At 43.0% G+C, this 24,690-nt stretch overlaps 1 protein-coding gene across 1 annotated transcript in view; it reads left to right on the top strand.

The window, feature by feature from the left end:
* The window catches only part of OTOG (otogelin), a 1,045,291-nt gene that overhangs the window by 109,142 nt on the left and 911,459 nt on the right, over positions 1 to 24,690 (top strand). Inside the window, exon 8 of the mRNA XM_085647044.1 lies at positions 12,202 to 12,407. Coding sequence (XP_085503170.1) covers positions 12,202 to 12,407 — 206 coding nt within the window. The remainder of the gene's footprint in view (positions 1 to 12,201; positions 12,408 to 24,690) is intronic.

Genomic DNA, 24,690 nt, shown 5'->3' with positions numbered 1-24,690 from the left:
CAGTGTTGTGATTGGTCTGAGCTGCCTGTTTGGCCGCTAAGGCAGTGGCTGGCAGCCTTGGGACAGTTGCTAAGTGCACATGAAGGTCTGGCCTGCTCAAGACGGCCCGCCAAACCGCCATGCGCACTTAGTAGTACACATACCTCTCCTCCTATGAACCATCTAGGCCTCCCCGCCCCTACCTGACTCCGTGCAGAAAAATAAAATGATAATAACAATGTGTTATTGTCACTTTATTGTTCCTTGTTGCTCTGATCTGAGAGCAGTGGGGCGATGCTACTACTCCCTAATGGAGGAGCCACCTCTGGCAATTTTAGATGGTGTAAATTAGTACACATTTACTCATTCTAAACTGGAATTCATAAACCTCTAGCTGGAGATTACCGCCTCTCCATCTCCTAACTTTTATGTCCAGAAGTACATGCTTTAGTAGTAATTGTGGGAGGGACAAGGAGAACTGGTACTAACACGGGGAATTATTACTGAAATGTTGTGAAGCTTTGGAAAATTAATGCTGACCTGTGGTCATCTTGGGGGACGTATTGAACTCACCTGCTCCTCTGTGTGGAGGCCTTGGCTACTTTTCCTCCCGCCGCCGCTTGCTGACACGACGCGGCCGCCGAGCGGAGGAAACTTCATTATCCAGGCTCCCTTGCTTCGGGGGCGGACACAGGTGACGCTACGCTCGTGCCCAGAGGCGCTTGAAATTTGAGCACAACTTCGGTGGGGCGGGCGCTGACCTGACACTGTGGTCATCTTGGGGGACGTATTGAACTCACCTGCTCCTCTGTGTGGACGCCTTGGCTACTCTTCCTCCCGCCGCCGCTTGCTGACACGACGCGGCCGCCGAGCGGAGGAAACTTCATTACCCAGGCTCCCTTGCTTCGGGGGCGGACACAGGTGAAGCTACGCTCGCGCCCAGAGGCGCTTGAAATTTGAGCACAACTTCGGTGGAGCGGGCGCTGACCTGACACTGTGGTCATCTTGGGGGACGTATTGAACTCACCTGCTCCTCTGTGTGGACGCCTTGGCTACTTTTCCTCCCGCCGCCGCTTGCTGACACGACGCGGCCACCGAGCGGAGGAAACTTCATTACCCAGGCTCCCTTGCTTCGGGGGCGGACACAGGTGACGCTACGCTCGCGCCCAGAGGCGCTTGAAATTTGAGTACAACTCCCGCGGCGCGGGCAGCGCCGGGCGAAGCCCGGGCAAAGGGCGGGCCGTCTGAGGCCGTCCGAGGACGTATGAGGACGGGACGGGCTACCCCCCTTAAATCTACGGCCTGACCCGTCATTGATAAGGTCACGGACACAAAGGTACTGTTGGGTCACAAGTTCTATTTACCTGTTTTACATAGCGTTGCGTTATCACCACACATAAGTGAGCTATTGTATCCGCTCAAACTTTAATTGGTATTGACGGGTTGGCACAAACGGTGTTGAGTATTGTGTGGTCTTAGCTACTCGATTTCGTGAGACATGTCCAAGCAAAGGGTTCCCTCTGTGCCTAATACCATGGACAACTATCTTGTGCAGGTTGTAAATAAAATTAACAGTGATAGAAGGGCATCACTAGGATTAAGTTGTTCTCCTACTCCCCCCACGATGGGTTCTATGTCAGATCCATCTCTGGAATCCCCATTACAGGTCACTGGTAGCGTTGTTGACGATGTAGAGGTTCTAGCTAGTGACATTTTTGAACTAAGTGCATCTTCCGCTATTAACTTACAAACTAATATTGAAGATGAAGTAGTTACAGTTATTGAAGTACAGAAACCCCTGTCTCCCGTCCCCTTACCCATGACTAGAGCTGTCAGAACATGTAGAAAAGCCCAGGGCAAAAGTGGCGGGTTATGTGCAGGAAGGAAAAAGACAACCCCTGCATCTAAAACCATAGATAAGAAAGAGGTAAAGGGGTTACACAATGATAAAGAGAACGAGGATGAGCTATATATAAAAATTGCTAGTATGGTTGACGCAAAGATTAAGTGCATTATTAAACCACTGGTGACTAAAATCGACCAGCTCACGGCAGAGGTAACAAGACTGAGTGTTCTGCTAACCAAATCAGTGGATGAGGTGGGTAGTATATCAACCCTGGTGTCAAGTAGACTTGCACCAAATGTGGAGCACCCTAGGCGTGGGGCAGGGCCAGAAGAAAATGTGATTGCTAACCCTCCCCTTACCGAATCCATGGTTGATAAGGACGGTCAGAATTTAGTTAATGAAGTTCCACCACCAAGACTTGCTATTCCGTTCCAAGAAAGAGACACATTTCAATGTATCACCGAGGCTTCCCCACTTGTATTAGTTTTAGCTAACGTACCTACCTTGTTGCCTGGCAATGTGGAATCTACTTCTTCCTTGATTAATAAATCTTTGCATTGGTTGTCAAAAAATATGAAGATGTCTCCCTGGGGTGAACAACAACTAGCGGGGGAAATTATTATGGCAAGAAGAGTAACATGGTTAGGGGATAATCCCAAAAAATTTGTGGGCGACTGTATAGTTCTTAACTTCTCAAATGCAGGTGTACTCCCCAACGTCTTGGCCAATATATTTCCCCCACAACGTAGGTATACTGCTATAATTCCACTAACTCTGGAATATTTCTATTGTAAGGGAGGCTGTGTAAAGAAACCGATGAGATTAAGATCTAAGTGGTATCCCACCTCTAACAGGGGTAGGAGCGATCCAAACAGCAATGGGGGTATCAGCCTGGAAAATAGGTTTGGGGTCTTGTCTGACCTGAATGAATGCGACTGACTTGAGAGGGGTGATAGATTGGAGAAAAAGATCCAAGATAAACCTGATAGATTGTGTACTCTTCTAGTGCAGAGAATAACACTATCGAACGTGGCTCTTATCCCCCAACCTGAAACGAGGGGAGCATCTAATCACCCAGAGAGTCAGCCTGAGAATATCGATTTAGTCCAATTGATATGCTCCAGCCCTTTAGATAAATGTGCCAGTTTAGTATCCAAAGCACTAATAACAGAGCCACTAGGTAGCTCATGTACCAATATTGAGCATACGATTGAGATGGAGGGTGAGACCCAAAGTTCTTTAACAATTCAAAATCCTCCTTGCTTTTTAACAGCTGAGGCAGGGTTGACTTTTCTTTCTTGGAACCTTGCTGGAATTAGTAATAAGTTAACATCTCCTGAATGGTGTAGCTTTGTTGACCAGTTTGATATCATCCTCTTTCAGGAATCCTGGTCATTGGTTCCAGTACATCGTTTGGGGTTCCTTAACTTTCAATCACCTGCTTTTAAAAAAGCTAAAGGGCGACCATCAGGGGGTTTGATAATCTGGATCCGCCAATCACTATGTTGCAAAATTAAGCAACAGAGCTCCCTATCAAATGACATCTTATCTGTGAACATCACATGGGCACCTGGTCATGGAGTAGCAATTTTTACCATTTATGCTAGAGGGATGGCCGGGGGACATATATCTGATGTAATTACTGCTCTCGACCTCCAGCTCATAGCACTCCCAACCCAGTTGTCCATCATTGTGGGAGGTGATGTCAATACCACTTTTGAGCCACTTGGACCTGAGGATCAGTTTCTTGCTGCTGAGGAGGATAGTAAATGGGGCGTCCCTCAGTTGGAACTTCCCGTAGTTAAAAGATGGTCAGCAGTAGCCATCCAACTCAAAGTTTTATGCCTAGAGAGAGGGCTCAGAGCTGTTAATGGGCGTACCCCGTCAGATCGCCAGGGTGTAAAAACATTTGACAATGGTAGGTTTTCCAGTCGAATAGATTACATCCTGGTGGATATTAGAGAATGGCACAGGCTGATTGATATGACCATAATATCCAGGGTGGAAAGCGATCACAACCCACTCTGCATGGAATTCAAAGCATTTAATGGGTCTAGAGAACTTAACCTAGGAGGGGGGATAACCACCTTGGATATTGTAGCATCGAATAACATGCGCCACGTTAAATGGGGTAGATTTATTGAGAACCTGGAGAAGTTGGAGGACCTTAAAATAGCGGTGATAGACGAAGAGGCCAATCTAAACGTTCAATCTGCCAATCAAATCTTTCCCCAAATTATGCTTGAGGCTCACACCCACTTCTTTAATAAACTTCAAGGGTTCTTTATGAAATCCATAAAAACAGACAAGATTAAGAAAATAAAAACATATGAGGCGGGATGGTACAACAAAGCTTGTAAAGCTGCCCGCCAGAACCTCAGTGCCGAACTTAGATCTAGAAATATTCTAGGTGTAAGAAAGGCCATTGAGACATATAGGCACACACAGAAAGTGGCCAAGAAACAGTGGGACGAAGAACAGTGGCGTGATCTGAAACATGCCTGTGTAGCTAAAGATCAGAAACAATTTTGGGCCATAGTTAAATGGCATAGAGGAGGGATCGCCCAACCGCCACAAAACAATGTTGCCAAACACCAATGGGTAGATTTTTTTAGACCACAATACGCCTGTAGTCCATCGGAAGGAGAGTACACACTTCCCCCCACCATCTTTTACCAAAAGCAGCTATTTACAATTAAAGATGTCAACTTGGCACTAGACTCCGTGACTAGGGGGAGAGCCCCAGGTATGGATGGCATACCAGCTGACGTGTTTTTAAGTGACAGACTATCTTGGTGTCAGTATTTTCAATGGTTGGCTAATTCTGTGACTATGGGTGCGCCCATTCCCACCTCATGGAAAGGAGCGGAAATAATTCCAGTTTTTAAAAAAGGTGACAAATCACTACCTAGCAACTATAGACCTATCAGTCTAATAGACTCAGCCCAAAAACTCATAGGTCGCTAAGTGCAAAACAAACTGCAATCTTGGATAGAAGAAAATGACATCTTGTCCCCGTACCAAGCTGGTTTTCGACCTTGCACTAGCTCAGTTGACCAGGTTTTTTATTTTCTTGCGCTTTACTGGAGGAACGTGACTTTGACTAATGGGACTCTTTATGCGGTCTTTATAGACCTGAAATCAGCCTTTGACCTAGTCCCTCGTTCCAAACTTTGGAGGGTTCTTGCTGAAGCAGGGATGGCGCCGGAACTGTTAACGTTTCTCGTCCGCCTGCACGAGAACAACTACGCAAGAATTAGGTGGGGGGCCCAGGGTGAGGTGACCGACTCATTTCCTGTCGAGCGTGGTGTCCGACAGGGGTGCGTTCTGGCACCCACGCTGTTTTCAATATTCATCAACGGCATAGTAGACCATCTTAGAAGTTCCCCCACGGACGCTCCGGTATTAGCAGGGGCTCGCGTGCCAGTCCTCATGTTTGCAGACGACACGCTGATAGTTTCCAGGACGCCGAGTGGGCTGCAGAAGGCAATAAACGCGTTTGGAGATTTCTGCGAAGCACGGGGACTTGAGATAAATCCTTCCAAAACTAAATTCATGTCCCTGAACTCACGGAAAACTTTCAGAGGTGCAATTAATTTTAACGGTATCCCATTAGAACAGGTTGAGGCATTTACGTACCTAGGAATATCTCTCCAGAGCAATATGAGCTGGAAAAGTCATATTGATATGGCTGCTTTAAAATTCCATCAGTTGGCGGGTGCAATTGTTTCTAAGCATAAACTTTCCTTAACCAAGCCTATTATTCCTGCCTTAGAAATCTACAACATGAAAGTCATAAGTGCCTCTTTGTATGGCTCGGAATTGTGGGGTTTCTCTAACCTGCAACAATTAAGATTGGCAGAGAACATGTTCTTACGCTGTTTAGCAGGGGTTCCCCAAAGTACACCAACTGTCCCGCTTGCATATGACTTGGGCAGGAAAAAAATAGAGGACATAGCACGGCTACGTCCTCTACTTTATTGGAGATGGATTATGTCAACCCCCGAATTAGCCCATTATGCTACCGCCCTGAAGGACATTATCAGGGTAGATCGTTTCCATTCCATCCTATGGCTCAAGGAAATCAGGAGCCTGTTAACAAAGCTGGAACTAGACTACCTTTGGGATGTCCCAAATGGCTCAAGCTTCCCACCAAAGTCAACTATTAAAAAAATGTACTGGGATATGATTTTAACGTCTGCCAACAGTTCTGGTCCAAATGCTAAGTTAACTGATCACTTTCTTGATATTAAACCTATACCATCTTGTGAAGCTTACTGGGATATTATAGAAAAGGTCTCCGATAGAAAATTGTATTTTCAGTTTAGAATTGGGACTCTCCCTGTAAAAGCGTTCACTTATAAATGGTCACCTACCCAGGACAATACGTGTCACTGCTGTAAAGATCTGATTGAGGATATTTGTCATCTACTGTTCGTATGTCCTCTGTACACCAGCCCCCGTCGTAAGTGGTTAAATCCAGTGTGCATAAACTTGGGGACGCGTAGTTGTAAAGAGGCCTTAAGAATACTTGAATCAAACTGTACACCCTGTATGGCAGTTGCTGTCGCAAACTTTTTAGGGGGGGCTTGGATTATACGCCTTCGCACTTTAAAGCCTTCAGAAACTATTAATGAACCTCTGACACCGATTAATGAATAATGGAAAATTTTAAGAATCATGTTTGTATCTGAAATGTTTTAATTTATCGTTGTTGATATTTTTTAACCTTGTAATCAACAGCATCATGGTTTAATGAGTTTTTAATAATAATGATTTTTAGCTAGTAGTATTTATAGTATGCGTTAGGATGTTTACATGCTTTTATGACTTGCTGTCGAATAAAGCTTTGAAATTAGAATTTTGCATTACAGAACAACTGGCATGTCACCATTGCTTTTTTAAGTGTCAAGCTATAATCACCAAAGCCATTTTCAGTGGTGGCTTCTAACCAATGGGGTTTGGAAAAAAAATCACTTACCTGGTTACGGCTGCTGCCTCTCCTCCCTCCTGTTCTCTTCCCTCCTGATTCCGGGAATCATGGTGATTCCAGGCTCCCCTAAGCCATTCATGACGCTGCGGTCACAAGTATGACAGCAGTGTTGTGATTGGTCTGAGCTGCCTGTTTGGCCGCTAAGGCAGTGGCTGGCAGCCTTGGGACAGTTGCTAAGTGCACATGAAGGTCTGGCCTGCTCAAGACGGCCCGCCAAACCGCCATGCGCACTTAGTAGTACACATACCTCTCCTCCTGAGAACCATCTAGGCCTCCCCGCCCCAACCTGACTCTGTGCAGAAAAATAAAATGATAATAACAATGTGTTATTGTCACTTTATTGTTCCTTGTTGCTCTGCTCTGAGAGCAGTGGGGCGATGCTACTACTCCCTAATGGAGGAGCCACCTCTGGCAATTTTAGATGGTGTAAATTAGTACCCATTTACTCATTCTAAACTGGAATTCATAAACCTCTAGCTGGAGATTACTGCCTCTCCATCTCCTAACTTTTATGTCCAGAAGTACATGCTTTAGTAGTAATTGTGGGAGGGACAAGGAGAACTGGTACTAACACGGGGAATTATTACTGAAATGTTGTGAAGCTTTGGAAAATTAATGCTGGGGGTTAGGGAGTGAGATGTCAATACAAAAGCATGTCTATAAATGAGCAAGACAACTGCAGTTCACAAAATACACAGCTACTTCTACCATGGTCTTGCTACTGACAGAACAGGCTTTAAACTACTCCAGCCAAGCTTTGTAATAAGTCATACACTACACATGACCACCCACTGGTACTGTAAAATACTCCTAAAGAAATCAAAGAAGGCAGGTGTTAGATCTGTCAGTTTCCGTTTTCCTTCAAACGTTTTGCCATCAACCTCTAATTTTTTTTAATTTGTCTTTCCTGGCCTTGGGACACTGTGTACCTTACCACTGCTAACCAGTGCGGAAGTGCTTGTGCTCACTTCCTAAACCATCGAAAAAATTGGCTTACACCTGATTGGCATATTTAATTTCCTTATAAGCCCCTACTAAAGCTGTATGGCATAATCCCAGGAGTTGAGGAGACCCCTCAAATACTTTGAGGTCAAAACGTCAACAAACCCCCCTCTTTCCCTCCCACCCAGTTGATTGACATCTACAACTAATAAGAATGGATTGCTAATTTATTGGAACTCCCTTATGTCTTTCTGAGCCAATGAGATCATAAAACCATTGGGGTTGTATAGTGTCTTTTTGTGTTAATTGCCGTAAATATGATTACCATGTCAGCACTGCATTGTCTGCACTACACATTCATATATTTCGCACTATTTCATATATGTATGAATGCAATACATGTATGCCAGAAATTCTTACTTTGTCCATCACTGTGTTTTCTGTAGTATTGTTTCCACTCAATCAAGTTGATATTGAATGATGGTAAGTGGAAGAGAGAACCCTCATGCCTACAGATGAATTTTCTACTTTTGAATGAGTCCCACATTACCTTTTGTGCATATTTATGTGCAGCCTCTGCTGCAGCAGTTATTCAACAGCAGCAGCTACTGCAAAACAGACGAGGAGTGCAACAAGCATACACTCCTTTACTGATAGTAACCTTGCACCCACAAATCCAGTAATAGGAGTCTCGTTCCCCTAACTTGAGGGTGTGGCAACTTATTAGTCTACATCTAGGTGTATTTCTACACATGGAAATAGTTTATTTCATCAATGAACTAATTTCATTCCATCCGCGAGTGCACATAAGAAAATATACACATGCAAACTTACCTCCTTTGTGAATAGGGCCTTCCATTATTTCATCAACACAAACCTGTACTACAGCCAAAATAATTTTAGTCTCACTGATTGTTTCTGTGTACATTAACCTTCATAGTTTTTTGATATTAAGAAAGCCTTGTAGGTGCTGTACAATACTTTTAAAAAGTTTACATTAAGAGAATGTATTTACTTACTTTTATCAATGTAGAATATTTTAGCACAAGCCAGACCCAAATGGATGTCACCGCACAGCACAAGAGGACCGCCAATGCATGTTCATATACAAAACATATCTAGAAGCAATGAGCACAGGGATCACATGTTTTAGTGACTACAATGCAGCAGTCAGTGTTTCCTTGTGATTCCCCCAGGTAGTCTCACATTATTTCACATGGAGATTTCAGATGCTTTCGGCAGTCAAAATCTTATATGTAGCATCACAATTTATAATTCTGATGGTGTTGGTACATCCTATAGTCATATGTTTAATGGACAAGAGGCCGGGAGGAACCATATCAGCTAAGAAATCAGTATTCCTTGGGCACTACCTTGAAAAGCTAGGTGAAGATAAATCCAAATAGTTAATGCCTTGGTGAGAATGCCTAGATGTAGAAAGCATTCAAATTCAGAGGGTATTTGGTCTGTTGACTCTTCTTATGAATTGGATATTTGATGTCATTCCAGTTATTTGAAAGAATGTATGCCTGTACCACAATATTTGCAGATGTATTATATGAAGATCAAAAAATGAATCAATATTTATAAAATAAACTCCTTATCACAGATATTGCAAAGATTATTGAGACTATTCAATTTATTAAAAGATAATGGGACACATTGTGACTCACTGTGATTGGATGCCATCACAGCTATGGATGCCTGATGGGATCAGCAGACCATCATGTCTGTGATTGCCTTTAAATAAAGCAATTTTTTAAAATGTAGCTTGTTTTTCTTAAAGGAAAAGGGTGTACATTAAAAACGTTTTCTTTTTTCAAAGTTTGTTGAACAGTAGGCAATGATCCCTTGGACAACTGCCTACTCTTCCACAGCCTTTTTTTTCTTAAAAATTTCTCAAAGAGGAACCCTTTCAGTTTTGGAATGCATTACCACCTAATTTGAGGTGTTGGTAAAATGTCAATGTTTTGGGACCTATTCAGTATTTGAAGAGACACATACAATATCAAGCTTCCAAATCATATTTTAGGAGTTTAAAAAACCTTTCTGACTCCTAAAATGGTATTAGCACATAGAAAAAAAGCATTTTAACTGCTGCAAGCATCGAATAGGAGCTCTGATATATTAAGCTTTTTAATGATCAATAACGCTCAAAATTGGATTTGTAAGGGGAATGCTGTAGGCATCCCTTCCAAATACTGAATCACTATTACATGCATCAATATTTTATGACCCCAATATATATATATATACAAACAGTTTCTGACTTGCCATGACTGATTAGAATATGCGGTGATGAACCTGATTGGTTCATCTTCTTCTCGTTTTAAAGATTTTGGATTCAAAAGATCTTACCTCAAAACTGCATTTACCTTAGTACAGGCTTGTTTTATTAGTTTGTTTATAGTAAGAGAAGAAGATGAACCAATCCGGTTCATCACCCCATATTCTAATCAGTCATGGCAAGTCAGAAACTGTTTGAAAAAGTATTGGCATGTTCTGAACATTGACCCAATTTTGAAAAAGTCAGTGGGAAGTCAACCGAAGATTACCTTTAGAAAATGTCTAGCTCTTAAAGATATTCTTTGCAGTAGTACTTTTAAAGAAGAAAAAAAATCTGAGAGCAATAAAGAGATTCTTCACATGTAATTCATGTAAAGCATGTAAAAACAGCGTAAACCGAAAGGAATTCACTCTATCCAAGAATCATAAACCTTATGTGATTCAAAAAACATTTGACATGTAAGTCAGATTAGTGCGTGTATGCAGTATGTTGTCCTTGCCCGCGTGTATATATTGGGAGTACCATTCATCAAGTGAAAAAACGAGTTCTAGAACATACCAGGGCGAATATTACTGAGGATAAGCAATATCCAATTGCTAGACATTTTAAAGAACTGCAGGGGAAAAATGTTAATGTCCTACAGTTTTGTGCCCTGGATAGAATTCCAAAATCAGAAAGGGGAGGGAACAGAATAAGAGAATTGCGACAATTGGAGTCCAGAATGATTATTAAATATGATACGGTACAGCCACTAGGTTTGAACAAGGATGAGGAAATGTCAATTCATTTGGGTTAACCGCATCATAATAGATTATTGCTGTATATTGAAAGCTCAAATGTACTATATCTTGAAAATAAGAAGCCATAAGTTTGTTTTTAACATTCACATACACTATAGTGATGGCACAATTTTGTATTTTCTGTAGGAGACAAAACTGTCAGCGTACCAAAAAGAAGATTGACAAACAGAGGCACAATGAAATTATCATTTTTTGGTTGAATTTGAATGAGAATGTTATGCTTTCATGATAAGAAGAGGAATGTTATCGAATTCTGAATATTGAGGCCCGCTGGGGCGGAATCAAATTATTTTGTGCAATATGAACTGCCCACTGAGGCTGAATTGCGGAATGTACACAACGTGTATAGAATATATATATATGTTGCAGCGATATCGACAATAATTCATTATGTTTAGAAAACAATTATCACTTGATGAGTTTTCTGTATAATTGCCCACTGGGGCAGGACTGATTTAATTTAATTTAATTTAATTTAATTTGAGGTTGACCTGCATATAATGTATATAGCGTGTATTTACTGCATACATTGTTGCAATATCCACTTAAGGCGAAAATATCGATTTACTATAATATTCACTTGAATATTTCTCCGAATAACTGACTGAAAGCAATAACATGGCAATAGCATTGAACATAAGATGAAAAGAACATTAGAAATGTGACCATTTCAAAATGGATGCCAAGTTTGAATGTCTTTTTCATAGAGTTGGGGAAGGTAGTCCTACTTCTATTGTAATGTTTAAGCACTATATGTTTCACTTTTTACAAACTCCCAATTACCCATGACCAAGGTGCGGCTGCACCGAAACGCGTCGGGTGTTTGTTTGCCATTTTATAAATAAATAATTCACGCTTAGGGAGTTGGGCTCAAGAATGCTTTTTAAGACACACGAAAAGGCATATTGGAAATTTTGATGAGGATCGCTACCTCGCTTGAGCCCGCCACCGAGAAAGCGGCAGGGAGACCAGCGAACTGTGTTTGAATATATATATATATATATATATATATATATATATATATATATTTTATATATATTTAAAAGGTTGCTTTATTTAATAGCAATCACCGACATGATGGTCTGTTGAACACAATACCTATGATAGCCTCCAATCATAGTGAGTCGCAGTTTGCGACCTACTGCATTAATGTTCATGAGGTAGGTTGAACTGAGACCTACTAAAGTTCAGAATGTTAAGAACCAACCTGTATTTTGTGACCAGTAAATAGTTCATCTGGCCCCAAGTTAGGAAAATAGTTGTTCTTAATCCAATGTACGGCAAGTGCATAAAAAGATTATAAAACAACACCTGTGGTAACTTCCTGTTTATGTTTTTTTTAATTGTCTTAAAGTGTTCCGCTGCCTCACATTGTGGAGCATGTGCACATACAGCGGATAGCTGGCTATACTATTGTTCGACATCAGTTTGCATTTACCTTGGCCTGGGATGGTAATTCCGCAGTGTATATTAAAATGACACCGGACTATCTGGGAAAAACCAAGGGTCTTTGTGGAAACAACAATGCTGTTATACAGGATGATCTGATGACAAGCTATGGTAAGAATTTTTATTTATTTATTTATATAATTTTACATTTGTGAAAAACAGTTGTTGGCATCAAACTCTCTTAATTTTTAATTGCAATGTCTATATATTATTTTGTATTAAGCTATGTGAGTTCTTTAGGAATGCATCCTTATGCATCCTTATTATCTCCCCATTCCGCAAAGGTGATACACAAGAGGAACCATGTTCTCTTGCAGATGTACTATAACTATTGACAAGACCTGGGAATTATAACTATGAAAACCTAGTAGCATGCAGGGGCTTCTTTACAAATAAATTCAATACATAAATAGTTATAATTTATCTAATTATGAGAAATTTATGTTCGGGATACAAAGGATATATCTCCAGAAAAAAAACACTCCTATCATCATTGTGAAGTACACGAAGGAATGAAAGATAGCGGCTCACCATTACGAATCACCATGATACAATATGAAGGCTTGCATACAACTTTGGATCCTACCACTGTGTGTGTGGAGACAGACTAGCGTGTCAATAGGTTATTTCTGTAGCGGCACACGTGTGAAGAGGCATATCCATTACGGGTGTGCCTTTAGGAATCAAAGTAATTGTTAGATTATTTTCGTAATTTTGTGATTCCATTGTTTTATTTTTTGCTCGTAATGAGATTAGTTTGTTTAGGGGCAGAATCCCCTTTATGTACATAATATTGATGTGGAGGAGACCACTGATGTATATAGCTTTGAGTGTCAGGGAAATAAATGTTTGATGGGCATTGTTGTCATAATATCCAGGTAAATAAAAGTCATTGGTTCCATTGATTAATTTTTTTTAGTTGCGGTGAGAAGAAAGTTGGCTTTCAATAAATGAACTCAGAACAGATGTTTTTGTGAACATGCTGTTGAAGTCCCATAATGTGTTTCAGTTTTGCATGGAATCTCAATTTTATTGAACTGGATAATAATTTTAATGATAACTGATGTGACACCTGCACACAGAGACCAAAGATAGCAAATTCTAAAAAGATAGGATGTTTGACATTCTTAAATCAATGGTGTAAATTGAGTTATGCAAAAGGTAAGATTAAGCCTGTGCATCTAAGATTGTCTGTACTTCCTCAAGGTGTATCGAGTTGTGGCTTGGAAAACTGTGCTGTTTTATTTATTGTGGATGATATATTCTTATATTCAGGTTGGCAGGAGAAATAAAAAACACTTTAGCTAGTAAACTGTAACTTGTTCTCATAACTGCTCATATGTCACTTGCTCCAATTTTTGGGGAAGAAAAGAAAATGTCAAGAAATCTTTCTGGCCCATCAGTTGATCACTATTTTCAGATGTCATAGCCCTAAAGAAGGCAGAAAAGAGCTCCAGTCCTGCTCTTTTTGATTCTCTAATCAGCCCCATCTCCTTCCTGAGATGTGCCCGGGCCCCTTTCTTGTGACCTCTCACTGAATCAAAGAGCACCCTCTGCAGTGTTCTGGAAAAGCCTGACTCTCCTCTCATCAGTGTATGTCCCACCCAGCTTACAGAAATGCAGCTATACACAAATCTTCCTGGGGTGTATTTCTCTACTTCCTTTCCATGATTCACCATGCAAGCCTGGGTCACCCAAATTAGAACGCTGGGTCCTCCATGTATTGTACCATTGACAAGCACACATACACCCACTGCTTCTATACAATCTACACACACTGCACAGCACTGTGTCCTTCATGTACTGTACCACCCATAGGCACACATACATCCCGCACATACATTTAACATGGACACACTGCATAGCACTGTATCCTTCATGTACTGTACCACTCATATACATTCAGCACATGAATTTAACATGCATGCACTGCACCCTTCATGTATTGTACGAATCACAGGTACACATGCAACTAGCATGTGCATTTAACCTGCACGCACTGCACAGCATTACATCCTTCCTTTATTGCACTGATCACAGGTAGACATACACCCAGCACATGCATCCCCCCATTCACACACTTCACAGTACTGCATTATCACTGTATTGTACAACTCACACGGAACACATACACCCAGCACAGATACCCCAGTCGTGTGCTGTGCAGCACTTCACAACAAACCGATGTTGGCCAAGGGTGAGTTAAGCACACAACAGCGGAACGTTAAAATGAGTGAGCCTGATGGCCTCACTCCAGTGACACAGGTTTGAAAGGACCTGTGCACTCCTACTGATCACTACACACTGCCACCAGTGCACCTATGCTTCTGACCTCCTCGTAAAGGCAGTAGCCTCTCACAACCATTAGGGTATCACTTTTGGCACTTCTTGGTCCAAAAAGACCGCAGTCCATGAGACTGGCCTATGTCATGGCGCACATGTCTGATCCGTGTTTGCTTACCACAACACAAATCAGCATTAGGAATCCAGACATTAATGCAGTTGGGCACTCAGAGCATGGCATGTCCATCAGCATGCATTGGAAGTTTCTGTCCCAACAGACACCCCTCTCAGATCAGAACACTCTGAACCAACTCCTAACGTGGAGAGGTTGGGTCGTCAGATCAGTTAAACCAGTGGAAAAGTCTATCAGCATTTCTGTGGCTCAATTCGGCTTTATGCTCCGCTACAAAGTCTAACTCTTGCAAAGAAATAGACCATCTCAACAACTTGGGATTCTTTCCCTTCATACCACCAATCATTTCAGTGGCTTATGATCCGGTTGCACCACAATCATAGTGGCAAACAAATAAGGGTGGAACTTACGGAAGGCCCAAATTTTGGCAAACCACTCCTTCTCAATAGCCGCCCAGTTCTGTTCTCTGGGTAGTAATCTCTGACTAGTAAAGGATACTGGAACCTCTCTACCTTTGTCATCTAGTTTAGCTAACAACACTCCAACTCCTTTGTCTGAGGCATCCATCTGTATAATGAAAGGCTGACCATAGTTAGGTGCTTTCAGAACGGGTGTAGTGCATAGCGCCTTCTTCAGTTCCTAAACTGCTTTCTGCCTCTTTGCAGTCCATATCCCTTTCCTGGGTTGCTTCTTAGAAGGCAAAGTAGTCAATGCGTCATCTATACTTCCATAGTTTGCCACAAAGTTCCTGTAATACCCGGCATCCAAGGGCAAATCTTCCAGGGTCCCATCTCATGCCAAAGGTAGACTACAGGATTGCCCCACCTGACACTTGGTTGCCTTGATGGTCAGTTCCACCTCCTGTATCCTAGCCAACACCTGTCCTCAGTTTTTCAGGTGGTCTTTCAATGAATTGCTAAACACCGCTATGTCATCCAGGTAACGCTGAAAAACGTGATTGAGCAGGTTCTGAAAAGTGGCAGGAGCATTCTTCAAACCAAAGGATATCACCTTAAATTGATATAGCTCTTAAGGCATAGAAAACCACAGTCTTCTCTTTGGCATTTGGTACCAAAGCAATCTGTGAACATCCACTGGTCAGACCTAAGGTGCTCAAGTACTTTAACTGATCCACAAGCTCATCCCCTCTTTGGATAGGCATCACTTTTGGTTACCTCATTGAGGGTCAGTAGTTCACAAGGAACCGTAAGTGAGGAGACCCTTGCTTTGGTATTAGAACCAAAGAACTAGACTAAGGACTACAAGATCTCTCAAAAAACCTGAGGTCCAACATTCTGGTAACTTCTGCCTTAATACATCCAGTAATCAACAAAATATATGACTACCACAACAAAATGTCACATTAGAAATATGTAAATATTCTTGTCACTCATTGCCACTTTGAGTGATAAAAGGTGTTTGCACCAAGCTCTGCTTTAGTTGACTACTGAGGACATGAAATCGCACCAGTTAAAATGGTTTTGTGATCTGGCCTCCTTTGTCCTTATTAAGGCAGAGACATACTCCTGTTCGTGTTGCTCCTGAGGTAGATGCTCCCATGATGGATGGATGGGGAGAATGGCTTGCAAAAATCAGAAGAGGATTAGGTCCTGAAGGTCACTGAGTTATCTAGCAGTTCATGGAAATTCAAGCATCAGGTGCCATGATGAATCACTGAGGAACGGCATGCAAAGAACATTGTCCTTCAGTATGCCTTCATCAGCCAAAGGATTGAATGAAGAGGACCATGCAAATGCCATTCTCTTAATGGGTATGAAAGCATGTTTATGGTGCAGGATGGGCTTACAGCTACTCTGGCTGAAAATGCTGTCTTCATATGGTGTCTTTGGTCAGTAAACTGTGGCTAATATGTTGGCACCTATTCACTGTACCACTGCCCAGCTAAGCTATCTGTGACAGTGTCTCCAGGATATGTACAATACCTTAAAAATCTCCATGCCCACACCACTAAACCAGAAGAGAACACCAGGAAATATGAAATAGGAGGGGAAATGCCTGATGGCTTACACCATCCTGCTGCCACATGTTCGTATTATAGTGGGGTGCCTGTCACCGTGACACAGACACTACATCCTGCTTCTCAGACCCCAATAGAGCCGCATCGACACAACATAGGCCACAAATCCTGTCAGGCAACATCTTGCTATACTTGAGTAATAATGGTACTGTAAGAAATTGGGTTGCTGGTTGAGGGGGAGTGAAACCCCAACTAAAGCTGGAACCACAATCTTTGACAGGGTGAAGTCAATAGCAAATCCTGAATTAACCTGTGCTCAACCCTCGGCTAGCTTGCAACAGAGCAGTGAGGCTCAACTCAGAGGCAACACAGAAAGTATTTGTGCAAAACTTCAAACAGTAGCACACTGATGCAGGCTGCAGGGCCTGCAGCACCTTCTGGAGGTGGTACAGATGCACCTTCCAGCAGGAGCTGAAAACAGCTATGCCTTCCAGAAAGGAATCAGAGAATGTCTCCTTATCAGCTCGGAACCTGTTGACCAACCTCTGAAAGGTGGCAGGGGCGTACCTTAAGCCAAAGGGCCCACCCTAAATTGGAAGTGGCCTTCTGGGCTCAAGAATGCGGACCTATCTTTTGCCCTCTCAGTCAGATCAATTTTACCCTCATGCAAGATCAAAGGTCCCGAGGATTTTGGCAGCACCCAGCCTGTCGATGAGCTCATCAGGTCCGGGGATACGGTATGTGTCAGACTTTGTGATGAAATTGAGTCCCCTGTATACCACACAGAACCTACGTTCTGGAGTGGTGCCCGTTTGGGCAGCCATGGGTACCAGCACCACAGCGCTGGACCAGTGACTGTTAGAAAGCTCAATCACCCCTAGCACCGGCATCTTGGAGACCTAATCCTTGAAACTGGCCCTCATCTTGTTGTGGGTACACAAATGTGTAAGCCCAGGGGGGAGAGAGAACAGGATGAAAAACTGCCCCAGCAACTGGCAGCAATCACTGCTGTTCTAGGATTAGAGTGGGGAGGACCCATCATGCTCTTGGGCAGACAGAGGTCAGGGAGAGGTTCAATCACCTCCCCCACCCCCTCATTCGTCACTAAGAGTATGTTGAGTTTAGATATCTTAAAATGAGGTTTGGGGCTGTTTGTATGGAGGACCCTTAAAGGGGTTGCTAGGGGTTTTGAGATTCTCCAGGTAAGTGGAATTCCCCCTTCCACTCCTTCACCTTGTATTGGCCTGTCCAGTCGTCCTGGAGAGCTCTGGTCTCCATAGGCTCTACAACCCATACCTTCTGTCCAGGTTGATCCTCTACCAGTGAACTTCTTGGCATACCAGAATTTCATGACTTCTTGACTGGCCTCAGGATTGCTTTCCACCTTTTTCCAGAAGCTGTGCATCTGGTTGCGGAGACAGCATGTAGCTGAACACATCCTGAGAGGGGTTTCCTGGGAGCTTGCTCACTTCCCTCTCTGACAGCACTGAGGGGTCCCCTGACAGAGTGGCCATAAAGGAGCTCAAATGGGCTTAACCCAACCCCCTTCTGTGGTACCTCCCTGTAGGCAAACAGAAGGCATTGTAGCAGGACACCCCACTTACACCCCATGGGCTCAGGAAGGCCCATCATCAAGCCGTTAAGGGTCTTACTGAATCTCTCTACATGCTCGTTTGCTTAGGGGTGACAGGGTGTGCAGAACTTATAAGTCACTCCACACTCATCTCAAATGGACTCCATGTAAGCTGAGATGAAGTTAGGCCCTCTGTCAGACACTGCCTCTTTGGGGAACCCCACCCAGATAAAAGTGGCCACCGCAGGTGCAGTCACTAACCTCAGAAGGATGGCCTCTGGGTAGTGGGTGGCATGGTCCACCAAGACAAGGATGAACCTGTTGCCTAAATCTGTCTTGGGGTCCAACAATTTTAATGCACACCCTCTCAAAGGGAGCGCTAACAACAAGTATTGGGGTCAGGGGAGCCTTCAACCTCTTTCCTGACTTCCCACTGGCAGGTGAGGCAGAATCTACAGAATACATCTGAGGCTGTCTTCATCCAAGGCCAATAGAAATGGGCAGAAAGCCTGGCAAAGGCCTTATCTTGCCCCAAATGTCCTGCCAAGGGGATATCATGAGCAAACCCCAGTAGGAAGGCCCTGTAACATTGAGAGACCATCAGCACACAGGCTGGCTGACGTCCAGAAACCTTAGGCACACTGTATAGGAAGTCATTCTCACAATAGGCAAGGTGATCTCCAGACGTATGACCACCATTTGAGAACTCCTTATTTTTAATGTTTTCTGCCCCCTCTCTCTTCAAGTGGAACCCCTGAGCAACCTTTTCGGCGTCCACCCCCAGACGTCTTTCTAGACACTCTGGTGCTGACCCAGAGGCCCGTCTCCTCAGCAAACTTCCGGGGATCAGTCAGCTTGCTTTCCACTATGTGCTGGCACAGCTCTATAAAACAAATATTGAGCATCTTCTCCTTGAGAATCAAGTTGTACAGCCCATTGTAATCATTAACCTTGCTGCCACTCACCTATTCAGTGCCTTGTTATATTAGTCAAAGAAATCCACCCAAGACTGATTGGAGAGTGTGTGGCTGACCCTGAATCTCCAGCAGTACTTTTCAGTGGTCAGTCCAAATTCCACTAGACGAATGGCTTTCATGGGGGCTACCTGGTTTAGTCCTCTGTTTCTAGGGTCAGAAGTGTGTCCCTTCCCACTGGAGGCATATGCTTCCATAGGCCAACACTCAGTGCTCATCTGGGATTTTGTGCACCCTCAGAGTCACTTTATAAGCAGAAAACCATGTATCAATATCATCTCCCAGCACATAACTGGATTACCAGGTCTTTAGGTATGTAGACCTTCTTGTCTCCTTCAGACACTGTGGAATTGCTGCCATTATCACTGCTGGGCACTGCCTGCCTGGCCTTGAGGTTCAGCTCCTTAAGGCTCCTCTTATGAGTCAACTGCTCCAAGGCAGTTCTTTCCTCCATGGCCACTTTCTTTTAATCGATTTTCAAATGGGCCATCTGCAGCCTAAACTTCCTTTTAGCCTTTCTGTCTGCCAGCTTCTCTAGGGACATGCCTCGAGAAGACACGCTGCTCTCTGTTCTGGCAGGGAGTTCCAACTCGGAGGGTCAAGTCCTCCCTCACCGCTGAGTGCTGCATTGCAGGGTTGTTATTCTGGTCCTGCTTTGGCTCCTCCACACCATCTTCTCCATCCTGTTCCTCTTGTGACTGGCAAATAGTGGGCCTGCGCCCATACCCTCAGAGCCTTTTAGAGCTTCATCTTCCTGATTCTCCTTTTGGCTGGCAGCCCTTCTCCTTACAAACTTCTTTGAGCTCAGCCTCTGTGTAGCTCTCCAGATTGAGGATCTCCAATTCCATGTTTGCAGGTAAAGACAAAGGCACAAACAGGCAGAGTAAGGGTGAATTTGGAAAAACAAAAAGGCCAATCAAAGAGAATTTAAAACTCAACTTGGCCTCAGATCATTTATCTGGGTTAGTAGTGTAAAATAAAATTGCTGAATAGCACTGCACAAACACAAGTCCAAACCTCACTGCTGAACACCAGTATAGGAAATTGGTTTACTGGTTGAGGGGGTGAAACCCTACTCAAGCAGAAACAACAATCCTTGTCAGGGTGAAGTCACAAGCAAACCCCAAATTAACCTGGGCTCAAGTCTCGGGTAGCTTGGCGCAGAGCCATTAGGCTTAGCTTAGAGACAATGTATAAAGTATTTATGCATTACTTCAAACAGTAACACCATGAAGACACACCACAAAAAGGACCAAACACCAGATTAGAAAAATAGAATAATTTTTAAAAAATAAAACAAGACCAAAATGGCAAAACTCCAATCAGTAGAACTGGAGATATGTAACTTTAAAGATTTCAGTGAAATAGCACCAAAGAGCACAAAGCACCAACTGTGGGTATCTGGTCTGGTCACGCCAGACCAGGACAAAGTCACACGTTCAAGCCGATGGCAATTAAGTGTAGGCCGGCTACAGGGACCCAGTTAAGCCCACTGAACAACCTGAAGTACTTTAAAGTATCTTAAAATCTTGTTACTGAGCGTTGCGAGGTCCCCCGTCGAGGATCCCGTTGATGACAACTTGTGATGCGAAGACCAGCTTCAAGGATACCTTGCGCAGTTGAGGGGATACATCAGTTCCAATGAACTGCAAGACTGTGATGCGAGAAACTCCATCGTTGTCAAGGCTGCGATCGATGAGAGACTTGTGATGCAAGGGCTTGCTTTTGTGAAGCTTCACACAACACCAGGTTCTCATGCGGGCTGCGAGGTCAATGCTGAGTCCTTACACAGAGAGAGCCCTCAGAGCAGAGGCAATGTTTTGGTGCTGCTTAGGTTTGCAATGCACAGCAGAGGAGCTGCTTTGGTTCTGCTGGATCCATAGATGGGTTAGCAGAGCACGTTCAGGCCCACTTCCAAGGATCTAGGACTGGGGTGGCACCAATTGGAAGGGTAGGACTCACACATGGTAGAGTTAAGGTGCTGTGTTCAAGGTGGGTAGAGCCTTCCGTTCCTGGGGCTCTATACATGAAAGCAAACACAAGGAGATGATGGACTGAGTGCTGAAAATTTTCAGACACTCAACCCCAGTCACAGATCTGAGTTGAATCCATTACCGTTCTTTAGCTCACTTCGCCACCCCAGTGCAGACCCAGCCATATGCAAATCAGTCTTGATCCTGTTTCTCATGGAAACAGTCCATTCTGAACTGCCAAGCCAGGTCTTCGCTGAACCAGAAACATGCATCCTGGGACCAGTTTCGTGGTAACACCCTTCATCAGCCAGGCTAGCTTGAATCCAGTGGCAAAGTAAGCAAGGGACCCATGTCTGGGCATATCCTGCCATCTTAGGGCGAACAAAGCAAACACAAGGAGATGATGGACAGAGTGCTGAAACTTTGCTCTATACAGAAAGCCAGCCAACTAGCCCTTGGAGTCACTTTGGGGCCCTGAGTTCAAAAAATGCAAGTTAAGTCCTTCTTAGCCTGGCAAGAGGGCGGCAGCAAGTTAGCACAGCAGGGCAGCATCCCTTCAGAGCAGAAGTCCAGCAGAGTGGCAATCCTTTTAGCAGCACTGTAGTCCTTCTTCCTGAAAGAGTATTGCCAGGTCCAGAAGTGGACTGAAGGTTTGGTGTCTGAGAGCCAATATAATTTATTTTTATTTCATTCATTTTCATTTTCATGATTTTATCCGGATAAAAACATATCCATAAAAGAACAAACACATTGCAATATTATAAACATACAAAATTATGATGTGTTAAAACGAACACATAGGAGTTCGATACAATGCTAAGCTATTATAATACAATGATGCAGTGTTCATCGAGTTACGAGCTCTAACAGCAGTTTTCAGAGAGGCCCCCACTTGGATTGTTAGCTCATCCTCCTCCAGTTTAAGAAGGGTCCTATATGTTTATCTATATTCTACATAGAAACGTCTCTTAAAAAAGTAAGTAGGAACAATCTTGTGTATTGCGTATAGTACTTGCAAAAAAATAAGTAGTGTAGTTGGGTTTGGCCTGAACACCCATCGCATGGACAGTGAGCGAGGTCAAGGCTAGCTCGAAAACCCAGGGGGAAGCATAGTAAGTACTTGACAGTACCAACCCTTAAACGAAAGAGGAGGCCACGCTCCCAGCGGCCAATGGGTTTAGTTATATAGCCAGCCAGTAGATGGTTATTCTCAATGTTCAGAAGCAAATCCATGCTCGGTTTACTGGTCTCTCTGGCCAGTTTATCCTCATGATTGCACTTGTATAGATCTGCCCAAACCTTCCTTTTACTTACCGTGTAGAGATCGGTAGGTTTGTCAAAAACATGTCTATAGCTAACCAAAATAAAGCGAGCGGGCTCTGATGTAGTTTTCGATGTAATGTAATTTTAGTTCACTATGACAGAAATATTGGGGCGAAGAGATTGGAGCACCCAGGAACTCGCGGCAGAACCTGTTCTCTTCATTCTGAACATTGCAGCAATTGGAGATACCCCAAACCTCTGCCCCGTAGGTTGCTGTGGGTGTACACTGGGCTTTAAAACATTTACAAAAAGGTAAAATGCCCCCACCCCCTCGGTTGGGATAAACTAAGTACAGTATTAATTGACTTAGAGAACATAGTCCTGCAGTTGACAATATGGTCCGTCCACAGACCGTTAGCAGCAAAAACCAGTCTCAAGTAAGGAAAAGTGCTTGTGCATTGTACACTTTGATTGCCTACAGAAATGGCATTTATCGTGTGCTTTCTCGGTCCACAGGCCATAATAAAAGATTTTGTAAAATTTGTGCATTAATCTAAAGAGGCTAAAGAAACCAAGTAGCCCTGTACTAATAGGTGCAAAGCTTTTGGAGTGCGGCCCATTAAGACCGTATCTTCTGCATATATTAGGACTGGGAGGATAGAACCATTATGGAGAGAGGATGTGGCCCTACGACTAGAGTGGTCGACCTCAAAGTTGGGGACCCAAGTTCGAGCCTCGGCAACAACGCTCAATATCCTGTGATTCTGGTCAAATCACTTAATCTCCCGGTGCCTAACAAAAATGAATGTGTCCGTCTGAAACGAAAATGGTGCTCATGTAAAGCGCTCTGATTTGCGGTATATAAAACTCTAAAAACAAAAACAATTCATAAGACGTCTTTAGTAAGGGATGTTAAAAATGCATGTAATTGTTAATTGTTAATATACAAAAAAAATGGAGCTAAAACACACTCTTGTTTTACCCCTCTAAAAACACCAATATCTCTAGAAATGTCCCTGTGTGTGTTAATTCTAATCCTAGTCTTCATGTCTCTATGTAAATAGGCTAAACAGTATAGCAAAATGGGTCATTAGTTTTCTGACCTGCACAAGTAATGAGTCTGCATCTGTCCTCCACTGGGAACCAAACACCCCATTGTAGCGCTTGACTCTCATAGGGCAGCATTACAGAGCAGTCCAAGGGATGTGGTGTGGGCTAGTAATCACCATTCACAGAAACACAATAACACTCAATAAATGACTGTCCAGTCTGTGCTTTTTCTTTAGAAAAAGGAAAAGGCACATGTATTACACACACACATTACTCAATACTATGTAGCAATTTACAAATATACACAAGCTGGTGGAAATACTTTTGGATGACATTGCGTAATCATTCTTACCTCTCCCAAGGAGAGATCTAGATCCACATATAACATGTCTGTACATTCACTTGTATTAAAAATGCAATATCATTTTGAATGGTGAACGCACTTACTATTGCCACTAAAGCATGTTTACTGGACCTATGAGTGGTTGTCAGTGTCATTACCTCTTTAAAACATTCACAAGGTAAAATAACTAAGCATGTCTAGGAGACCTGGCTTATCAGAATTACCTTTAGCATGAAGTACGCCCTTAAAACATAGTCCCTGAGGGCAACAGGTTGTAATCACAGCATCTATGTAATTATAGTCCTTCACCCCTGAGGGAACACATTATAGTCACAATATCCATGTAATTATAGTCCTTCTCCCCTATAGGATGATTCCAAATTAATCATTTTTATCAGACATAAATATGCAATTTAAATGATGGGCCCGATTCACAGAAGTAATCTGAGACAAAATCCTAAACTTACAACTTTTGGTATTCAAGAAGTCATTTAGTAGTAGTAAAGTTAGGATTTTGTCTTAAGTCTGTCTTAAGTCTGTCCTAAGTTTGTCTTAAGTCTGTCTTAAGTCAAACTTAAGTCAAACTTAAGATAAAATCCTAACTTTACTACTACTAAATGCCTTCCGTGAATACCAAAAGTAGTAAGTTTAGGATTTTGTCTCAGATTAGTTCTGGGAATCGGCCCCATAGTCCCTAAATGACATCTCTTTGGTAAACACACATAGATGTAATTACGACCTTTCACCCCTAAAGAGTGTATCTCAACATGAATATTTATATTAAACTCTTTCAGGCCACAACTAGTTGCAGCCATAATCTTCAC

Source organism: Triturus cristatus, chromosome 3_2, assembly GCF_964204655.1.
Source record: "Triturus cristatus chromosome 3_2, aTriCri1.1, whole genome shotgun sequence".
NCBI lineage: Eukaryota > Metazoa > Chordata > Amphibia > Caudata > Salamandridae > Triturus > Triturus cristatus.
This window is presented reverse-complemented; position numbering and strand designations above follow the sequence as displayed.